The sequence below is a fragment of the Desmodus rotundus genome, chromosome 13 (assembly GCF_022682495.2).
Source record: "Desmodus rotundus isolate HL8 chromosome 13, HLdesRot8A.1, whole genome shotgun sequence".
NCBI classification, from domain to species: domain Eukaryota; kingdom Metazoa; phylum Chordata; class Mammalia; order Chiroptera; family Phyllostomidae; genus Desmodus; species Desmodus rotundus.
In genome coordinates, this window is record NC_071399.1 from 30,436,049 (window position 1) to 30,456,615 (window position 20,567).

Here is a 20,567-nt window from a genome sequence, read left to right on the forward strand (position 1 = left end):
GTGGCCGGGGGGATGTGCACACATGTGTGCCTACCACTGCGCAGGTGAGTGTGCACATGTGAGCACAGTGATGGAGAACACGTATCCATAGGGCAAAGGCGCCGACACCGTGTGTGTGTGAGGGTCCTGAAGCAGCTGTCCCTAACCTCCGCGGCAGACAGACGGGGTGGGTCTGAGTGTGTGACAGACAGGTTTGCCCCTGAGAAGGGGATCTGCAGGAAGCTGGCCCTGGGAAATCTGCTGCGGATCCCTGCGAAGAAGGCTGTGACTCAGGCTGCTTTGTTTATTTTTTTATGCCACAAGTAGTAAAGTAAACTAGGTTAGAAAAACACATTTTATTGCATCTTGAGATTTTCTCATGGATACTCCATGCCTCTTCTCGTTTATGTGTGGTTACTACAAAGAATTTGAGAAGCTACACAAATGTGCAGCAGGGCTTCATTCCATCCACGTTGGCTGTGCTAGTTTATATTCAGGTTGTTCTATGGTTCAAACAAAATTTCAAGACTGGCTCTTTATTGAGCATATCTTAGCAAGGCACTAGCTTTTCATTACAAAACAATTGTCCAGTTCTAGCAAAGTATCCTCAATTCTGAAGCCAAGTCTAGGAAACAATTCATCCAACATTTGACTGGATTCCAGGGGAAAGAGATGCACATATAGCCCCACAAGTTTTATGTTATAAACAAAAAAGGAGGTTTAGCTCAAGATGTTTCTGTAGAGTAATAAATTTATTGGTTCACATGCGTACAGTGTTTTAAAATTCTAATCTTACAAAAACTTACAGGAATTCCGTCAGCACCAGGGAATCCAGAAACGCCTCTTGCTCCCTATAAAGAAGGCAAACAAACTTAATGAAGGCCAGTCAATACACCCGCTGCCCTCCATAAAATGAGAGGAAATACCATGTTTTCCATACCACATCGCCTTTCGGTCCTGTGATCCCAGGAGCGCCTCTTTCTCCCTTGTCACCTTTGCGGCCCTGCAGTCCTGGGAATCCTTGTAACCCTGGGGGCCCAGTGTATCCCTGGGGGCCCACTGGCCCTGGCTGACCCTGTAGAAACAACATACATTCAATTTCCACGATTAATAGCAATGAATGAGCACTTTCAGTCATGTTGCTTTGGAAACCACACTCTCATTCTCAAAGAGCTATACTCTTCAGAGAACATTATATGTAACTACCACCTTCTGCACCATAACCACAACGTGACTTCTGGCAAAGAAAGAATTCATAGAGCTAAAAGGAAAAAAACTATTAAATATAAGAGAAAATGATCCTAAGTTACTAAAGTGATGCTACTGTGAAATGATAACATTGGGTTGGAAAGAATCAACTTGTTTTTTAAAAAACATCCTTTTATTAAATAAAAAAAAGTTCCAAACAAATTTCTAAGATTTTTTAGATCTCTACCTTAATATAATGCATACAATAGTTATGGGATGATACTCAAAAGAATTGAAAGCAGACTTAAACAGATTATTTCCATATCCATGTTCCCTGCAGCATTTTTACAATAGCTAAAAGGTGGGAGCAAAGTGTCCATCGATGGATAAATGGAAAAACAAAATGTGGGCCATCCATGTGATGGGATATTATTCACCTTAAAAAGGAAATTCTGACACACGTCACAACATGAATGAAGCTGGAGGACATTACACGCAGTGAGAGAAGTCAGTCAGAAAAGGACCAACACCGTGTGATTCCTCCCACACGAGGTTACTGGAGTGGTCACACTCAGAGACAGGAAGGGGACTGGGGGGAGTGTGGTCAGAAGCAGACAGCCTTGCCCTTGGACTCACGACACCCCAGGCTCATTCTAGCTGGATTCTAGTCAGGAGTCTTAGTATGCTACATTTGTTACAAATTTCAGGACAAAATAGGCTTTGGTTCTGATTTTTATGACTTTCCCAGTTGTGCTCATTTTTGTTCTGTTTGTGGCTCTGTGAGAATATAGCGGTCTTGTGATCATATACCATGCCCCCAAGCCCTACGTTCCCTAATCACAATGAGGCCTGTCAGTGTTTACAGGGAGTGTCCTTTGGGGGATAAAATGTTCCTCATTAGGACTGTCATTTTTTCTGTCCATAAACTAAATCTCTCTCCAGGGGATTAGTGAATGGAGCCAACGAAGGGGAACATCCACTACTCATCAGAACAAAATCTGTGTGTCTGAAAGATGACAAAGCCACATTCTTGTCTTGTACTCATTAACCTTTCTCCGATCCTCTTTCATGGGGAACGTGACTAACGCCATCATGGACTCATTTTCCTCCCATTGTCAGGGAACCTCTTTTTAACCATAAAGTCTTGGCTGGGAAGTCTGACTTTGGGGATAAAACTCCAGTCTTTCCTTTTCTGGAGCAAGTTATTACTTTTTTCTTTTAACTGAGGTGAAATTCCCACCACATAAAACTAACCATTTTTAAAGTGGCTTCCAGTACATTCACAATGTCCTCTCTCTAGTTCCAAAACATTTCATCATCCCCAGAGGAAACCTCATACCCACTGAGCAGTCGCTCCCCAATCCTCCCCACCCCCAGTCTGCTTTCGGATTTCTCCCTTCTTGGTATTTCATATCAATGAAATTATATGTATGACACGTGACCCTTTTTTGTCTGGCTTCTTTCACTCAACAGAGTTTTTTTGAAGTCCATCCATGTATTGTGTGATTATGTGTCAGTACTTCATTCATTGTCAGGGCCGAGTAACACCCTGTGGACGGCGAGCCTGTGGTCTGTCTGTCTGCTGGGAGTGGCCCTGTGAGCATGCACGCGCGTGTCCCTGCTCCAGTCTGTGTTTTCTTTCTCACGGGTTCGTTCCTAGAAGTGGCACCACCGAATCCTACGGTAATTCCATGCTCATCTTTTTGAGAGAACGCCATACTGGTTTTCATCATTTCACATTCCCACCAACAGTGTGTGAGGGTGTCAAATTTTTCCACATCCCTGCCAACAATTGTTATTTTCCATTAAAAAAATTATAGCCGTTCCAGTGGGTGTGAAGTTGGTGTCACTCTAAAGAGTCATCTTGCGCTTCTGACAGATGGAACATTTCCCAAAATTCCACCCAGCTTCCGTGCTGGGGAAGGGCCAGGAAGGGCCTGGAGAGAATCCGAACCAGAGCCTGGTCCTCTGGGACTGACCTGTCACTCCTGCCCGCAGTTCAAACCCTGTGTGGCTGAGACGAAATGAACGTTTGTGTCCCAGTGCAATGACCTTCGTACGCGTGTTTCAGTCGTCAGGAACTGAGACTCTTCCCTCGGATGTCCGGCCCATGCTGGCATCTCGTGTGTTTGTTTGTAAGGAGCAGTTGGGATGATCAGGTAAAGGAGAAGGGTTTCCCTCTGTGCTAATCAACCATCATCATCATTGTGAACTTCCGTCCTCAGTTGAAAAGTCCCGTTTGGAAAAGTTATTTCCATCTCTTCCTTTCCTTTTGTAGTAAGTGATGTTAAAAATAAAAATTACCCCAGAAAAAAAGAGGACTGTAGTTTAAATGTTTTATATAAATCTCAAAAGCTTCTAGATGACTAAAGCTCCTAAAATTCCTGCAACATACTTAATAAAAAAATTTCTACAAAATATTTCTGAAAAGCCAACAGACCATATACTATGCCCTGTTCGCACCAGAGAATTTGATTTGCATTCATGTATTACTTCCTAGGAAACGGGATAATGGAAAGTACCATTTAATTGTGTATCTTCTGGGATGAAGCACTGTTACATGTCTCAAGAAACTGTTTATCTTATTCTCTTATTTTTATAACCATGACAAATGTGTAAAGTGGCACCTCTCCCATTTGTGAGAGGGGACAACGGGGGCTTGGGAAGGTTTGGTAGGAAGAATGGACTGTTAATGCAGTTAGGCCTGGGGAGTGGGGCTGACTCTGAAGCCTTCCATCTTCCATTTAACCTCCTGCCCAGGTGAGGTCTGTGAGCTGCATCAGCCACTGAGAGAGTAAGGCAGAGCTGCAGGCCCAGCCCAGACCCCCTGACCTGCATTGGACATGATCCTCAGGGGGTTTCTTGGTCCAGTGACATTTGAGAGTCACTGCACAACCCCACCCTCCTTCCCTTCCTGACGTTCCTATGAGAGGACACAGGTACCTTTTAATAAGAACAATCTCTTACGCATGAAGTTGGATATCAGAAGAAAGGTTGGGCTCACTGAGTCAGAGGAAAACCTAATATTTATGTTTGTTAAATGCTATTTCTAATTAAATTTTTCCAGGTCTTATGCTCCAGCGATATCTGCAGCAAGACAGAATGAACTTTGGTCAGTGCTAGAGTGGAAGGTTGCACAACGCCTCTTCCCTTTCGAAGTCACTGCTGCAGTATGTGTGGGATGTCTGGGGTCAGTTTTGGAAGCTGAAGTCTGAAAAAGTGGATAAAATGAGTCCAGACTTGACTACACATTGCTTAAATACCACGACTGTAGAGAGAATGCACTTAAAGGCCTGTGACACTTACTAAGCTTTCACGAATTTGGAACTTCCACTTCCGTAAAAGGGGCAAATAGGGTGTGCACGTGTGGAATAACTCACCAACGTCAGACTCTAAAGGTAGAAGATCAGTGATTACTCAGGGCCCCAAGCAACTTCACATCTGTGCAACTCCAAGGTGGTACCTGTTTACATTCATCGTTTAGTAACCTTAAAACTTGCCTTGGGTTAGGAAGTAAGAAGAGCTTCATGTACCAGGAAGGATAAAGAGAGATGTTTCCAAGGATAAAATACTTTACTGCCTATCAGGATTTTTATCTACAGTACAGTATTTTCCTGGTAGAATAAGAATAAGCTTTTCATGAGTTACTGGCCAACATCTGAATACTAGGAAATCCCTTCTCCTTCCTGAGTTTACTCTTCCTGTCTTGAGAGGCTTTTGTGGGCACCGGGGGCCCCACCAGACACCCCATATCCTCTGTAATCTCCGGGGGGCCCCTCCCTTCCTTGGCTGTTGACGACATGTTCCAGGCCTTCCCGGCCTCCTGATGCTGCAGTTCCTGGTGACTCTCAGGGAATTCCAGCCCAGTTCCCAGCTTATCCTGAGAGCTGTTCACATACATTCGAAAATATATAAAATGGCCCCAAAGGCAGGAAGGGCTACTTTTTTAGGATTCAGGAAGACAACTCCTTCATCTGAAATTTAGAGCTAGTCATGGTTCTTAGGGACGATCATTAGCATTTGTGAGCAATGTTTGGATCCCCTTGGTAGGATAAATCAATACCACGTTCCAAGCTAATGTGTAAAGGTCACATTTAAACAGCATATTACATATGTAATAAATATCAGTAAATAATGGGTGTCTGCCTGTTCCGTGCAAAACAGACAGAGCTGATGTTAAATCTGCCACGTGGTACCTACAGCTTCTTATTTAATACATAACAAAACATCAGCCCTGCCCTGGGTACTATTCCAAATTTGGAATCCATTTTTATGAGGCAAAATTATATGGGCTCTCGGAATTCTTGTTTTTTAAAATTACCACCCACAGATTGTAGGTCTAGTGTCTCTATAAAGGAAATAACATCCATATGTACAGAAATAACCCTTGACCCTGCCTCTATCCATTACAAACATTTAGTCAAATGGATCCTAGACCTACATGTAAGAGCTGCCACTATAACACTCCTGGAGGAAAATACAGGGAAGTCTTTATGACTCCGGGTTGGCAAAGACACAAAAATCACAAACCATTAAAAGTCTAATATTCAAAAGATATTGTTGAACATAAAGGGCAGGCTACACACTGAGGGAAATATTTACAAAAACACATACCTGATAAATGACTTTTATCAAGAATTTGGGAAAAACTCCCAGAAGTCAATAAGGAAATGAACAACCCAACTGAAAAGAAAGTGGGCAAAAGATTGAAACTGACCCTTCACCAAAGAGGATGTACACGTGGAAAGTAAGCCTATGAAAAGATGCTGAACATCATCAGTCGTTAGGGAAAGTAAATTAGATCCACAGTCAGCTGTAACTGCACCCTACTAGAATGGCTAACACGCAGAAAAGCAGTGGGAGTGCCGCATGCTGGAGGATGCAGAGGGGTGCCCTCCCTGCTGGTGGGAACACGAAGTGGGGCATCCACCGTGAAAGTTAGGCAGTTTCTTATAAAGGGAAACATACGCCTACTGCAAGACACGTAGGTAAATGGTCACAGCGGTTTGATTTATTTCAGTGAAAAACTGGAAACTACCTGAATGTCCACCGGTGGATGAGTGAATAAACAAACGGGTACTTCCATAAAGTGAAATATTAGTCAATAATGAAACGGAAGGAACTGTCTGTTGTGTGTGATGAGGAAGAATCTCAAAGGTTTCACTCATGCAGCCAGACACAAAGGCTCCTGTCCTCTTGTATGATATTATGCTATCACCCTATTTAAATGACATTCTAGAGAAGGGCTAACAAGGAACAGAAAACAGGTTAGTGGCTGCCGGGTGTAGGCCAGAGGGAGGTGAATGACTGAAAAGGGCACGAGGAATCTGCTGGAGGGCACGGGCCTGTTTTACACCACGATTTGGGTGGTGGTTAATGGCTGTAGACATTTGCCAATAGTCATTGAGTTGTATGTAAGTTATGGCTCAATAAACTTGACTTAAAAACAGACAACCACCAAAGGAGTCTGGCGAAGGCAATGATTAAGCGAATCCCTGAAGTTCATAGGCATATTGGCTATGAGCAGGCCCTACATTCTTATCAGTGAATTTATGAGGCAGATAATATTTAGAAAAGAAACCAGAGTGGTTACTTTAAAAATTAATTTTTTTTTTAACCAAATATTTTTTAAAAAAGTCTGCCAGAAAAATGAACAAATCTGAAGAAATCAAGACCTAGCTCTCCTTCTTTGGAATCTCGCCTGTTTGAGTGTGGTGCTGATAGAAGTTAGACCCATCCAGCACACAGCCCATAGAAGAGTGTAGCTGCAAGTGAGCCAGGACCAAATTAGATGCACGAGAGAAACAGAAGCCTAAGACGTCACTAGTTTCCATTATGCATGATTTTCACAAAAAACAAAAATCAGCAGGTGTCATCTATAATTCTCAGATGTTGTGTATAGTTTTATCTGAAATGATTTGACTCAGGTAGATTCACATTTTGAAGCAGAGAGAAGTGTGTCATCTCATGTTCTCCACCCATAGGACCAATAAGTCTGAAAACCTTTGCTCCTTATTCTAAAAACAGGCAGCACATGGGCAGTCCCACTCAGTGGCTTTTAGACGAATGCAAGGCCAAGCTTTTTATAGTTTGGATGTGATTTTGCTTGGCCTATGTTGGAAAAGTTGATTTTCTGGGAAAGCCTTTAATTGCCTCTGTGCTTGCAGCAATAAATACATTTCTTTTGCTTAAAAGTGAACCGTTGCCTAACAGACTGACTTGATTTCTTAAGCCGTCTGTCCTCCAACAAGACAGGGAGTTCAGTGTGGATGAACCAGGCCTCTGGGAGCACAGGCAGCAGAGGAAGAATGGGCTGGAAAAAGCAGATTCTGGGGCCACAGGAAGCACACAGAGAACTCTGGTTGTCAGGCCTCCCATTAAGTACAAAATGCTCTAACTTAGGAGCTATCAACACGGAATACAATATTAACGACCAACGGTCTACAATATCAACACTTGTCACCAAATAATCTTCTGGTATTATGAGATAATAGCACAGGGTGGCTTTGGGCTATATTTACACAATTAGAAAGTGACAACTCTAATAGACAGCAACTCTTTTGAGTTACCCAAATCATAAAGCTACAGGTAATTAAAATAGCTGTCCATATTTATGGTCTCAATTACAGACTATTAATTTTCATCAGCCAACTGCACGTGCCAATATTTTACTAGCATTCTTAGGTCATGTTCTTAGGTTACATTCAAGTGTGATGTGACTCACAGTAGAGATTGTGTGTTCTAACTGGTCTGTGTTTCTGTCATTGCCCAGTGGGGAGTTCTGTATATAGCGATTGCCCAGCATACTGGGGAGCGCTACCTACAGATGGGAGGAGCAAGAGGAAGTATTGTGAGCATGGCCTTCCAGATACTGGCTTCCCCGTTGTTATTGTCAACCAGGCTGGCAGTCTTTGCGAGTGACATTTCTGCATCTGTGGCACAGACCAGGAACAGAACCAACAGTTATATCTATTTTGCATCTAGACTAAACATAGTCACAGGAAAGAAAAATATTCTTGAGGCTGGCATTATATGCAGTCAGTCTGTTATGAAAAAAAATTGGCCAACAAAGAAGAAAAGGTTAAGAACAAGAGAGGGTTTCGACTTGGCTGTGGTACACTGATTTTTTTCCTGTTGATCTTTGTTTGAAATGTTTCTGCATAGGACAAGTTTCAAATAGAGCTCCAACTTTTCTGTCATTAGAAAAGGTGTGACTACCACTCTCCTCCTCTCCCTCCTCCCTTGGCTTTCACTTACTTACCTGTCATTTTATATTCATTAAAGTTATTTAGTGTTTTTATTTCTTTTCAGTGATTTTTATTTAATTTTAAATTTATGTACAATAAAACCCACTTTTTTGTGGATAGATTGGTGAGTTTTAAAAAGTGCTCAGAGTTGTCCAACCCTGATTCCCGAGCTGCTCCTTTGTCATTAACCTTGGTGAATCACTGGTCTTTCTGCAGCCTTAGGGTTTTGCCTCTTCCAGACTGTCATTCAAGTGGAATCATTCAGAATGTCATCTTTTGAGTCTGGCTTCTTTCACTCAGTGTAATGCATTTGAAATTCACCAGCCCTGTCTCTGCCCTGTTTCTGTGTATCAGCAGTTTGCTCCTTTGTATCACAGAGGAGTGTTTTGTTGTAACCCATTAGTGCAATTTGTTTACTCATTCACTTGTTGAAGAACATTTGAATTGCTTCCAGTTTTTGGAGAATGTGAATTGGATTGTTATAAACATTCACGCATGTTTGTGTGTGTGTGTGCCTATTTTTATAAATACCCAACAATGGGATTACTGGGTCATATGGTAAGGGTATGCTTAACTTTATTTTAAAAAGTTGCAGAACTGTTTTCCAGGCTGGCTGTTCTACTTGCATTCCTACAAGCAGTGTAGGAGAGTTCAGGTGCTTGTCAGCACTTGTTGTTATCGGATTTGTTCTCTTAGCCATTCTCTAGGTCTGCAGTACTCATTTCTTTTTACTAATCTCATTCCTTTTGATTAGCACGGTTTCTACGTGTCTTCTAATCTGAGATCCAGTTCAGAGTCCAGAGTTTCCATCGATTGCACCACTATTACTGTGGCTCAGCACCCTTTTCCAATGAGAACACAGTGGCACAGCCCCTGCCAGTACTTGTCACACTCCGGGCTTTGACCACAGTGGTTTGCTTAGAGTCAGTGGGACTGTGACCAGAGTTTGGTCCCTCTGCTTCTGTCCATAGAGACAAACAACCCATAGTCAGCTTCTTCACAAACGTGTGAGTCTTGTTCCCAGGGCAGGAGGGCCTCAGCGGGGTGAACCAGCACAAACCGGACATCAGGCCTGAAGAGTGAACTCAGAGCCATGTGCCTCAAAGGCAGGGACTTGCAAAGGTGATGTTTGATGGGATCAGCATGTTACCTTGAACTTCCATAGAGGTGGGGTCGGGGGGAGATAATTTAAAAATCTTACACTGTACATAAACTAAAGAGAAATTCAATCCTAAGTTCTTATCTATTGTATAGATTTCATTTTATTTTGGGTAAAAAATTATTCCCTTGTCATACACTGCGGTACAAAATACACGTCTTTCTGGTACAGGAACACCACCCTCGTTCTCTAGCAAGATTCTCATAGGGAACAGTAACAGCTATTTAAAATTAGACTAACATAATATCACCTTTCAAATTTACATCTCTGCTCTTGACCATTGATAACCCAATCCTTTCCAAAAGGCTTCATAAAATATAAGATTTGGAAGGGGCTTCAGAGAGCATCACCAGGGGGTCCTTGGATCATCAGCATTAGCCTCATTCCACGTTCATTAGCACTGAGGGTCCTCAGACAACCCCCAGACCCATGGAATCAGCTCTGCATCTTAACAAGACCCCAGCTGATTTGTGCCTGGGGCCTCAGAGGTGGAGAAAGTCTCCCTAGAAGTGGCTCCTGTCCCAGGATTGGTCTAGGCTGGCTGTCAAAGCATTAATTATGGGGAGTTTAGGACCTCAAGAATTTTGGCCTAGCAGTTTAGGGGGAAGAGAGGAGCCTGAAAAACTATTTTCAACAAGCTCCCCAAGCAATTTGGATGCAGAGTCAGGTTTGGGAGCCAGAGAACAATTCTCAAAAAGGACAGGTGAGGAAACAGCCCTGGGACATGAAGTGTCTCACCCACCACTCTGTGACTCTGCCCCCAGGAGCGGTTCACATGGCTTCTGACCGCACTCCGGGCATTCCCTGTGGTAGTCAGCCCGCTCTCCATGCTGAACCTCGGAGGGTTTGTGAAATGCATGGAGAGGCTTCTAGGGCCCCCTCAGGCTTTAAAACCTACTTCCCCCATGCACAGGGGATTACCTGAATTTCTCTACAATGGATGGGAACCGCAGCCCAACAAAATGCCTTAGAACAAAATTTTCCCATATTTTCAGCATTTATATTTTTCCTTCCAAAGGTTAAAGAAGAAAACCCCTAAAGGCCAGTGACCATATTTTGGCGACTTTAAAACCACATGGGAGTCTATGTGCCCTGAAGCAGGGGCCATCTGGCTCACTCAGGTAGGCTTTGGATCTGGTGATGCTCCTCCAGCCAGTCCTTGTGACTCCCCAGCTCCCTTCCTGGACTCCAAACCCCTACTGTTCATTTCAAAGGGGGCTGGGGCCTAGAGAGCTCTGGAGCAGACAGTTGCATAGAGTGTAACACAGATTTTGGCAGTTCTTTTTATACCCTGTAGCATTTTATTTTCTGAAAAAGTCATTGCATTCTCTTTAAGAAAATATGAGACATTCCCCCTTTCTAAGAAAAAACCTAACTAATCCACCCAAATCCCAAGACTGTCTAAATGTAAGTCATTCCAAGTTTTAGAGAAAGAACTACGTTTTGCTCTGTCTTTTGTGAGGAAAAGTTAGAAGTGGCTTTCTAACGCTAATGATCAAATAGAATCTGTGATGAGTTCAAAACAACAGATGCAGTTTTGCATTTAAGTTCAGATCAACTGGAGGAGAGCAGCCTGGCATGCAGTAGGTCGGCACACAGTAGGTCTGGGGCTGCCAGGAAAGGGGGGCCCATTTCCTGGGGAGGTGAGCTCAGCACACAATGCCCAGAGTCTTACATTCTGATGGAGGTCCCTGTGGTCGCAGAAAGTGCCATAGTGTCCACTGTCCTATCCTAGAAGACGAAGTAAGCCCTGAGAGGCAGTGGCTCCCTCTGATTTATCGCTTGAGTCTATGAAGCAGGGGCTTCCGTTTTGGGTTTTAGCATGATTTGCCCATTTGTGGCTCCCACACCCGTATGCTCTGCTCCAGGCTAACTGAGCTCCTGACAATTGGACCAGCTCCTCTTGTACCTCAGGGCCTTTGTACCTGCCTTATTGCCTGATGACTCCCAGGGGCACCAGAGGACATTTTCCTGACCTGGGAACTAGCTTAGGTGCTGCCTCAGCTTGTTTCTGTCACAGCACTCACTGTGCTGTGTGCTGGGCAGGCCTCATTTGAGCTTCTGTCTCCAGCATCCCTTGTAGGGGTGTCCAAACTTTTGGCGTCTCTGGGCCACACTGGAAGAAGAGCTGTCTTGGGCCACACATTAAATACACAAAAACTAATGAAAACTGATGAGCAAAAAAGAGGTTTTAAGTAAATTTAGGATTTTGTGTTGGGCTTCATTCATAGCCATCCTGGGCCACAGGTTGGACGTGCCTGCCTTACAGAATTTGACAAATAATAACATGACCCACTGTTATGTTAAGTAAAATAAATGAATTACGGTGCTGCTGGAAGTAAAAAAGTCAGAGTCTTCTATTTTTAGGCCATTTTTTAATGACCATTATAATGTGTTCATGAGTTCTGAAGCACTTCTGAACTCAGCTTCACTGGATAACACCGTGGAGGGCTGTCACCCTTTTATTCTGTCCCCTCACCCCCCTGCTTAATTCCTGAAGTCATCTTAAAATGTCAAAATATGTCACCAACAACCTCTGCTCTTCTCCAATCTCCTCGCTGATCTGTGGGATTTCTGACTGTTGGGCGTAGCCAATGATCTGGTTTTATCTGTCTGCCTTGTCAGAGAGAATGCTTTCCAGGCCTCTGACATGGAATCGTAAAAAAGGACCACCCAGACTTGTGGAAAGGAGCGTACTTAGGCCCTATCAAAACTGTGCTTAGGATGTGATAGAGAAACAAGGCATGATCTGCTGAAATCAAGAGTTAAGAAATGAGGCCAGAGTTTTGGAATGCCAGGACCCCTCCTCCAGGAAATTTAGTTCTGGTAACATTTGAACCCAGATGTTCAAGGACAGCCGTCAGTGATACGCCAAACATGCTTAAGCCATTTATTGAAACTACTGTGACTCAGGAGGGTGAAAGGTTATGGAGAAAATATGGGAACTGGCCAACACAGGTCTTTGAAAAAGCTCTAAAAGGAAGCTTTTCAATGCCTGCTGAATGGCACTGTTTCAAAATAAAATTCTGTAATTCTATCAACAACAGATACCTTCTTATTACCTTTTGTAATTGCCCCCACGTCTGAGGAAAGCAGGGACCAGAAGAGATACCTTGCAGTTCTTGTGGTCAACACTAGGTGACAGTCAGATGCACGCTTTGGGAGCAAAGAACCCATCCCACTCAACTTCAGATTTGTCATGTGCAAGGAGTCAGCGTTGGTTCTGGTTACGATGACACCCCTCTATGGAACGGAGGGCAGATCCCTCAGCTGTCATAGGGAGCTAGCCTCCCATGGGGAAAATCTGATGAAAGTTTTGACTGCAGAATTCCAATGGTGTTGAAAGAATGTATCAAAGTCCATTTTTCTTTTTAAAGGGTGGCTGAACTCATTCAATAATTATTTTATAATTCCATTCCCTTTTGAACTGCTCAAAGGAATATGCTCTCAGTATACATATCTACGAGAGCCTATCAGACCCAGGCCCAGTGCGGAGTCCCAAGAGATAGAGACCAACTTACGGGATTCGGTCCCTGTGTGAGATTAGGTTACAGGAGCAACCAACATTTCTCAACTAGAGCATTTACTATTTGGAGCACTTTCCAAGGGAAAGTATTTAATCCCTGCAACACCTCTGTGAAGTACGTTCTGTTCTTACATTCGCTTTATGGGTGAAGAAACCGAGGCACAAAGTGGTGTGAGTCACTCAGCTGCCTCGGAGAGGAGGGGACTCACACCAGGCTTTTCAGGGTGCTGTCACTGTCCAAGTGAATGTCCCTTGAGTAAATGGATGTGACTTCGGACTCTTTAATGTGTCTCTCTGACTGATCTTCATGAAGCTATAGTCAAGCCAGAAGCAGACGGACAAATTGACAAAAATAAACGGATGTAGGCTTGGGGTTCACGGAAACCCCTATAAAACAGAGCTAGCCACCACCCTGCAGTGATTGTCTAAGAACCTGCTTCTCTGCTTTCACTCAACCGCTGCTCCACTGTGGCCACTTCACGGTTTATTAATCCTCCTGCTAGAAAGTGACCTAAGGCAGAGAGAGAAGGTGAAACTCACACAAGTCAATTCTGTTACTTTTTAGCAACTCTGGTCAAACAGTATGCGAGGAAGGCCTGGGGTGCGGGGGTGGGGGCGGGCTGTAGGCTAAAATACTCAACTATCAAAACACGGGGAATAGTTAGATATCTCTCACAATCTATGCTTTCTCTAGCTTCCATCAACAGATTTATTGTTGAAGAACGACTGCGTTAGAAATATTTCCGAAGGGTTGTAGGCTTTAGTTTTTATGGTAAAAAGATTGAATTGTTAAGCAGCTCCTGAATGAGGGGTTTAGCAGGATTTTTGAGAGTATGTTTTCAGGTACAGGGAAGTTTTCAGGAAATCAAGTGCACCCCTCCTGGGCGAACATGTTCACTCAGGCAGAAGGCCATCGTGGCTAAGAAGGCTGGGCAGGTAAGCCATGGGACACTAACCTCAGACAGGCACTGAGACGTTAAGTAGAAGGCAATGCACAACCACAGCCCTTTCTGATGGGGGCAGAACTCCCCTGGAGAGGAGAATATGTCTGAATGGGGAACTATTTGGTTGTGAACAAGTTAAAAGGTATAAAAGTGACTTCAAATTTGAGGTTGGGAGAGACATGATGAGACAGAATGGTAGCTGTTTCCTAGACTAAGTGCAAGAGGAAAGGAATCCTTGAAAGAGATGCTGAAGGACACGGATGAGATGGTAGGTGGGAGCTCACGGCTGCACAGGTTTTAGAGGTGACTGAGATGTCAGCACCAGAGGTGGCAGGGACTTCCACGTTACTTCATCACAGGGGGCTGTCCAAGAATGTAGATTTTGAAGGTCTGCAAATGACCAGAATTATATTTGTGTAGAGTTAAGAGATATTCTCAGGAAGTGAGAACCTTCTTAAGGCACATGCATTTGATATGGATGCATGAAATTATAAGCTTGAGGGCAAATCCTGGAGAAAGATCTGGTCAAGATTTACGTATGATGACAACAGGCCCTACACGGCCTGGACAAGCAACTCGGCCAGTTAGTGACGAGCAGCCTGGCATTGTAGTTCATTAATTTTTTCATACTCCATATTGCCTGAATATTTATTTAATAGTGGGAAAGATTAAATGACAGTAACACCAGATGAAAATTTAGTCTCTCTTATTTACATCTTTAGAAGTATCTAATATTTTGGAAATTGCTCCTTGAAGTATTTTTGCAGAGATATCAATAATAATATTGTACTTAGTGCCTTGCTGAAAGTTCTGGAGCTACTGACCAATCAGAGCCATGTGATGGCAATCTTCATGGGCCACAGTGGCTGTGAGCTGAAGGTATTAGCCCAGTGTCTGGGTTAAACCTAGTAAACAAAGGGCTGGGGCTCACAGTCCTGTCTGACACTGCAGATGGCTATCTGGACATCCTGGACTTCCCTCCTAAGGCCCCCCAGTTTAGAGTGATTATTTGGACGGACACTGAACACACATCCGCAATTAAAAAAAGAACAACAAACCAAGAGAAACTGATCTTTTTTCAGTCTGGTGGAAAGATAATGGATGGCTCATTTGTCCAGACATGAAACCCAAGGTCTTGGGCGAGAGGAAACCAAATAACATTAACATCCATTCCAGACAAGTGACTCAGCTGCGGCACTGTTCTCATAACGTGGGGCGAAAACACCCTCCAGAACATTCGTTCTTCTCAACTGTTGTAAGAAAGATAAATAGCTGTTTTCATCCACAGAACGAAAGCAACAACTGTCTACAGCTGCATTTTCAAGGGCAATACTTATTCCTGATATGCTTCTTGCACTTTTGAGGTTCCACAAAGGTCTCATGGTGTCACATATGACAAGTGGAGATGCATACGGTTCGCTTCATAAGCAGGGAGTGGTGATGGAGAAAGTAAAAGTATGGACCTCAAATAGGGCTGTGATTAACATGGTAGATTCTTAGGATTTCAGCTTCTTAATGGGATTACCCACGGAAAGCCTCGCCCAGGATGCCTTTGCCAGACGTTCCCCTTAGCCTGCGTGTGCGTCACGGTCTTCTGGGTCTGTCCTACTTGGAACTCGGTGTGCAGCCAGGCAGGGGCAGCACCCCGAGGGAGGGCGTTTAGGGTCTCCTCTCTGAACCTGGGCCTGGCCACATGGGAAGCCTTTCCACCAACTAAAACCTTCCTCTTCCTCACTCCAAAAAGACCCCTGATCAGATGGTGGCCCAAACAGGCTACTTTCAGGGCTGGCGCTTTATGAACCTGTGGTGACAACAGTTGCCTCTGACAGGGAAGGGAAACACGGCAGAACTCGGGGGGGGGGCAGCGATCACAGGGAAGCGCCCCAGTTGCTGTGACATCACCTCTCCGAGTGTGGTTTTGGGGAAGGATGTCAATTGGTAGCATTTTTTTCTGTGTTCTGATACAGCATGAATAAATTCTCCCATTCACACCTTGAACCAGAGTGAGCGGTTCCTGCCTGGGCACTTGGACAAACTCTCCCCTCAACCATCAGCAATGATGTAATTCCCTCACCAAGGCTCTGAGAGGGCCTTTCACAGGATCCTTGTGGTGGTCTCTCCTTCCTTCTGCAACCGAAAGCAGGCGTGGCTGCCTGCTGCTGCCGCTACGAATGCCAACACTCGAGAAACAGGTGCTGATGTCAAGGAAAGTGGTTTATTTTCAGGTGCTGGCCATCTGGAAGGTGGGGGACTCGTGTCTCAAAGCCCTTCTCCTGGGAAGATGGGGGACTCACGTCTCAAAGCCCATCACCATCTCTCAGTGCAGGCAGAGGTGTTTATAAGGAGGGAGAGGGGAACAGAAGAGATCAAGGGAGGGGGTTGCAAAGTTCTCTACGTGCAGACGAGCCCAGTCCATTCCCATAAGGCAAGTGACAGCGGGTGTGCATCATCCTGGTTAGTCATCCTCGCTTCACGTCATCCTGGTTTTACATCATCCTGACTCCAAGGTTGAAGGTCAGCATATCTCCCAGAGCTGGGATGCCTGAAGGTTGGAGTCAGTATTTTTTGAAGCTAGTTCCTAGGATTCTTATAAGAACATGCTGTTTATTTACAACCTACATGTTAAAGCCAGCATTTCCATAAACAATGTCAAAAGAATCGTGGGGTGGGTTAGAATTCCCCACTGCTACAATTTTCCGCTGCTACACTTCTTCAAATACGCTTCTCTCTTAGATGTTGGTTCACTCTGGAGTTTCTTTGTACACCTCTGACTTATCTTGTTTGGCCTCTTTCCTTGATTCCCATCCTGAAAAAGGTTTTTCCTGAGGGTTTGGCCGTTGGCTCTTCTTTCCCTACACACAGTTGAGGTGCTCTCTCTTGTTCACTCTAAATTGCACCAGGGAACACTTTGAGGCAGGTGACTCATATTTCATTGCTGGGTTTCTCTACCTAGATGTTGCCCAGACCCTGTAGACTCAGCATGCCTGAAGGTGAACTTGTTACCTTATTTCCTCCAGCCTTGCTCCCAGCAAAAGCCAAAGAGCAGCGACCAGCCCTTCTTAGCCTCTCACTCAGTTCATGTAATACATGACCTAGACTCCAGACTTACAACAGGGGGACACTGTTGGCTCACACGGCACCCCTCCACCCATAGCTAATGTGGTGGTCAGGCTGCCCTCCATTCTCCTCTCCTCCCCACCCCTCCACCCCGGCCGCAGGATCGCTCACCTGCTCAGTCCTTACTGTGTTTGTTCACATCTCCACAACTTGCAAACGCTCTCCTTCTCCCTGCAGCAGCCTTTGCCCCTGCCCTCTGGCGGAGTGAAGCTAAATGCTGCTCCTCTCTGATCCTGTCTAGAGTCTTCAAGGCAGGGACCCTCTCCCAGCCCTTCTCTAGCATGTTGTCACTTCCATGCGTGTATAGCCTACCCACCAAGCTCAGTGCTACACCTTGAACAGACAGGGTGTTCCCAGAAGGCTCATTTAATGCCACTTGAAATTAGATTCTAATCATTTGAAATTAACCTTGTCCCTATCTATCTCCATCTGGGTCATATGTCAGAGAACCCCTGTGTCACAGAGAAGCACTGTCTCGTGATGACTCCGACTTCTTCCCAACATCACCTGATCGGAGGGAGAGGGAGGCTGTCTAGATGCCTGTTTGGATGGCAGTAGCCTTATGGGATCAGCCGTCTCTAACAAGCGCCAGTACCAGAAGCCTCTGTGAGCTCCTGATTAACAGAAGCAACTGAAAATATTAGTCCTTCCTCACCTTTCAGCAAGCATGATCTAGTTAAGCAGTTCACTGATCCTCAAGTGTTTACTGATCATAAATGGAATTACTACTACTGAACAGGAAAAACAATATATTTCTTCATACACTTAGGAGATGTGAAGAATACAGAAAGGAGAAAAGTATTGGAAAAAGAACAAAAATTGAGGATGCTATTAGAGGTTAACATCTAGCAAAGTAGTAGGAAAAGCATCTTGGCTGACATAAGTTAGAACAACCAGGCATTCATTTCTAAATTTTAAACTAGATTACAATGACCTTACATGCTCATGGAAAGTAATTTAACCCTAGCTGGATGTCCCAAGACAAATTCGGTTTTACTCACATTAGAGGAGGTTATGTAACAATGTGGTGTCCATTTGCAAATGGCATTGTATGTAGTTATATCTCTGCTAATGTACTGGCATGTTGCTGGTTACACTGTAACTTCTTTAAGATCAGAGAGCAAGCAAATCTTAGAGGTGTATCTCTAGGACTGTGTGGTGTCCTGTATCCAATGAATGCTTGGTGAATACACTCCTTCTCCCTACTTCTGCATAGATCGAGGAAGCCATAAATGTCTATAGTGGTGATAATGGCTTCTGCAGGCCTCTTACATATTTCTCTGACTTCAGACACACTGCTGGTTTTGAATGACAATTTGCTATCTGACTTACATCTGGGATTTATGGTTAATGCTGTCATAGATTTATTAGCTGCTCAGTTTGGCAGTGACTTCTTTGAGCCAAATATTACTCTTTGTCATGTAAAACAGTAGCACGTTCTTGGAAGCCAGGATCTGATGTGCCAGGAATCAGCTCAGCAGGCGGCGAGGCAACTTGACCACTAAAAGGCTAGCAGGGTTTTTCCCTCTTGGAGTGATTCATCAGAAAATGATTTCCAACTATAAATGCACTTTGATTTCTTTCGCTGCTTTTCAGCTCACCCTCCCAAGTTTATGCCCAGAGACCACAAAAAGGTACCAAGCTAACACTGGTAACACAGGTTGGTAGGAAGACCAAAGGCTACTTGCCGGTGGGCAGAGACCTCAGTCTCTCTTCCCTCTTAAAAAACTCCAGAAACCAAGGGGGAAAATCAGGTGATTTCAAATGGTGTATAAATTATTCAACTAGAACTTGTTCATTTCCATAGCCCCAGGTGCCATCTCTCTGAACAAAAAGTGTGTCCCACGTTCACCTGCAGAGAGCAGAGAAGCAGGTGTATGAGCCTGGGCTGCAGGAAGGGGTCCTGGGTTGGCTTATGCTTGTGGCTTTAAGAGGTCATCAAGTGCTCTAGCCACCCTCCTTGTCTAAGTGGAAGGTCCTCTCTGGCAAAGTTCTATGCTCTTCTAGGGAAATGTTGGGCAGTTAGAGAGATGGGTCCCTCACCAATTGAAGCAGTGGGAAGGGGTGGTTAAGCTGGCAGTCTTAACCTAATGCTCCCTGCCAGGATTCCCACCTGGCGCCATCTAGTGGGCATTTCTGGGACACATACATGAAACCCCAAGCCTGGTCCTGCAGAGATTCCACATCACAAGTCCCATCCTTCCCCAGCATCGCTAGGGCATCTTCCATTGTTTGTTTATTCCCTTCTAGTCCTCTGAACAATCACAATTCACATCTTTGAGCTCTGACCAAATCTGCGGTGTTTGAATTTTACAGGAACTTTATAATTCGGGCAGCACACATCTCCCCCAACTCCTAGCCTCTTCCCTTTTACCAACCCTCATTTAAAATGGTCTTGACTCTATCCCCGTTTCTCTCAGGCATTTGAGGCTGCAGACCTCTCCTTCATGGGGATAACTGCCTTTGCTGCTTCCCGGCCTCTCTATTGCTTGTTCTCCACATTCTTTTCGGGGGTTTCTTTCTTGGCTCCTTAAAGGTGCCGCTCCTCAGACCCTCACCCTTTGCCCCTGCTCTCCCTCAGCACACACTTTCCAATGGTGAGCCCGTCCAAGGCCCTCCCTTGAGGCACAGCTGCTCCTCCTGGCATCACCGCAGTCAGGACACTCACACCCAGCTCAGCCCATGCCACACCTTCTGTCTTTGCTGGGAGAGCTTCCTGTTCTGTCCTCCGCTAGGCGGTGCCTGCTGAGAGGGTGGCCGCCATCCCTCACTCAGATGTGCATCTCTAACCCACACCACAGTCTCGCACAGAGTGGGTGGCAGCCTGTTTGTTGAATAAATGAAAAACGAATATGTATTTATTTTCACAAGTCTTGCCTTTTACAGGAAAAGCAGACCCTTCAAATATGTATTCAGATTTAAAGAGCTCCATTGACTCAGAAAGTTTACCTTAAAAAAGCAAATAGCTTACAGCTAATAAGAGCCTAATAACTTGGTATGGTGACAGATGGTTACCAGGTATCATGGTGATCACATTGTAAGGTGTATAAATGTCAAATCATGTTATATGCCTGAAACTAATATACTATTGTATGCCAACTATAATTAAAAATATAACAAAAAGACAATTAGCTTAAATAAGAGAAATCACAATACATCATTATATGTTTTGCTACATTATACTTTTTGCTTTGGGCAGTAACTGATTCACTTACAGAGATACAGTGTAAGAACTTTTAGGAACAGTTCAAAATACAAGCTATGCAGACTAACTTGAGTGGACTGAGATGAGCATAACAGAGTTCACTTTACAAGGACACAGAGCTACCATATTTTGCCATGCATAACGCACACTTATTTGCCCAAATTTTTGTGGGAAAAATAAGGATGCACATTATACATGGATA

General features: G+C 44.3%; 1 protein-coding gene across 2 annotated transcripts in view; it reads right to left on the reverse strand.

The window, feature by feature from the left end:
• The window catches only part of COL4A2 (collagen type IV alpha 2 chain), a 183,858-nt gene that overhangs the window by 71,922 nt on the left and 91,369 nt on the right, over positions 1-20,567 (reverse strand). For both annotated transcript variants that reach the window (XM_045186661.2, XM_045186660.3), the window contains exons 5-6: positions 920-1,054; positions 786-830 (exon numbers count right to left, since the gene is read on the reverse strand). In XM_045186661.2, coding sequence (XP_045042596.2) covers positions 786-830; positions 920-1,054 — 180 coding nt within the window. The remainder of the gene's footprint in view (positions 1-785; positions 831-919; positions 1,055-20,567) is intronic.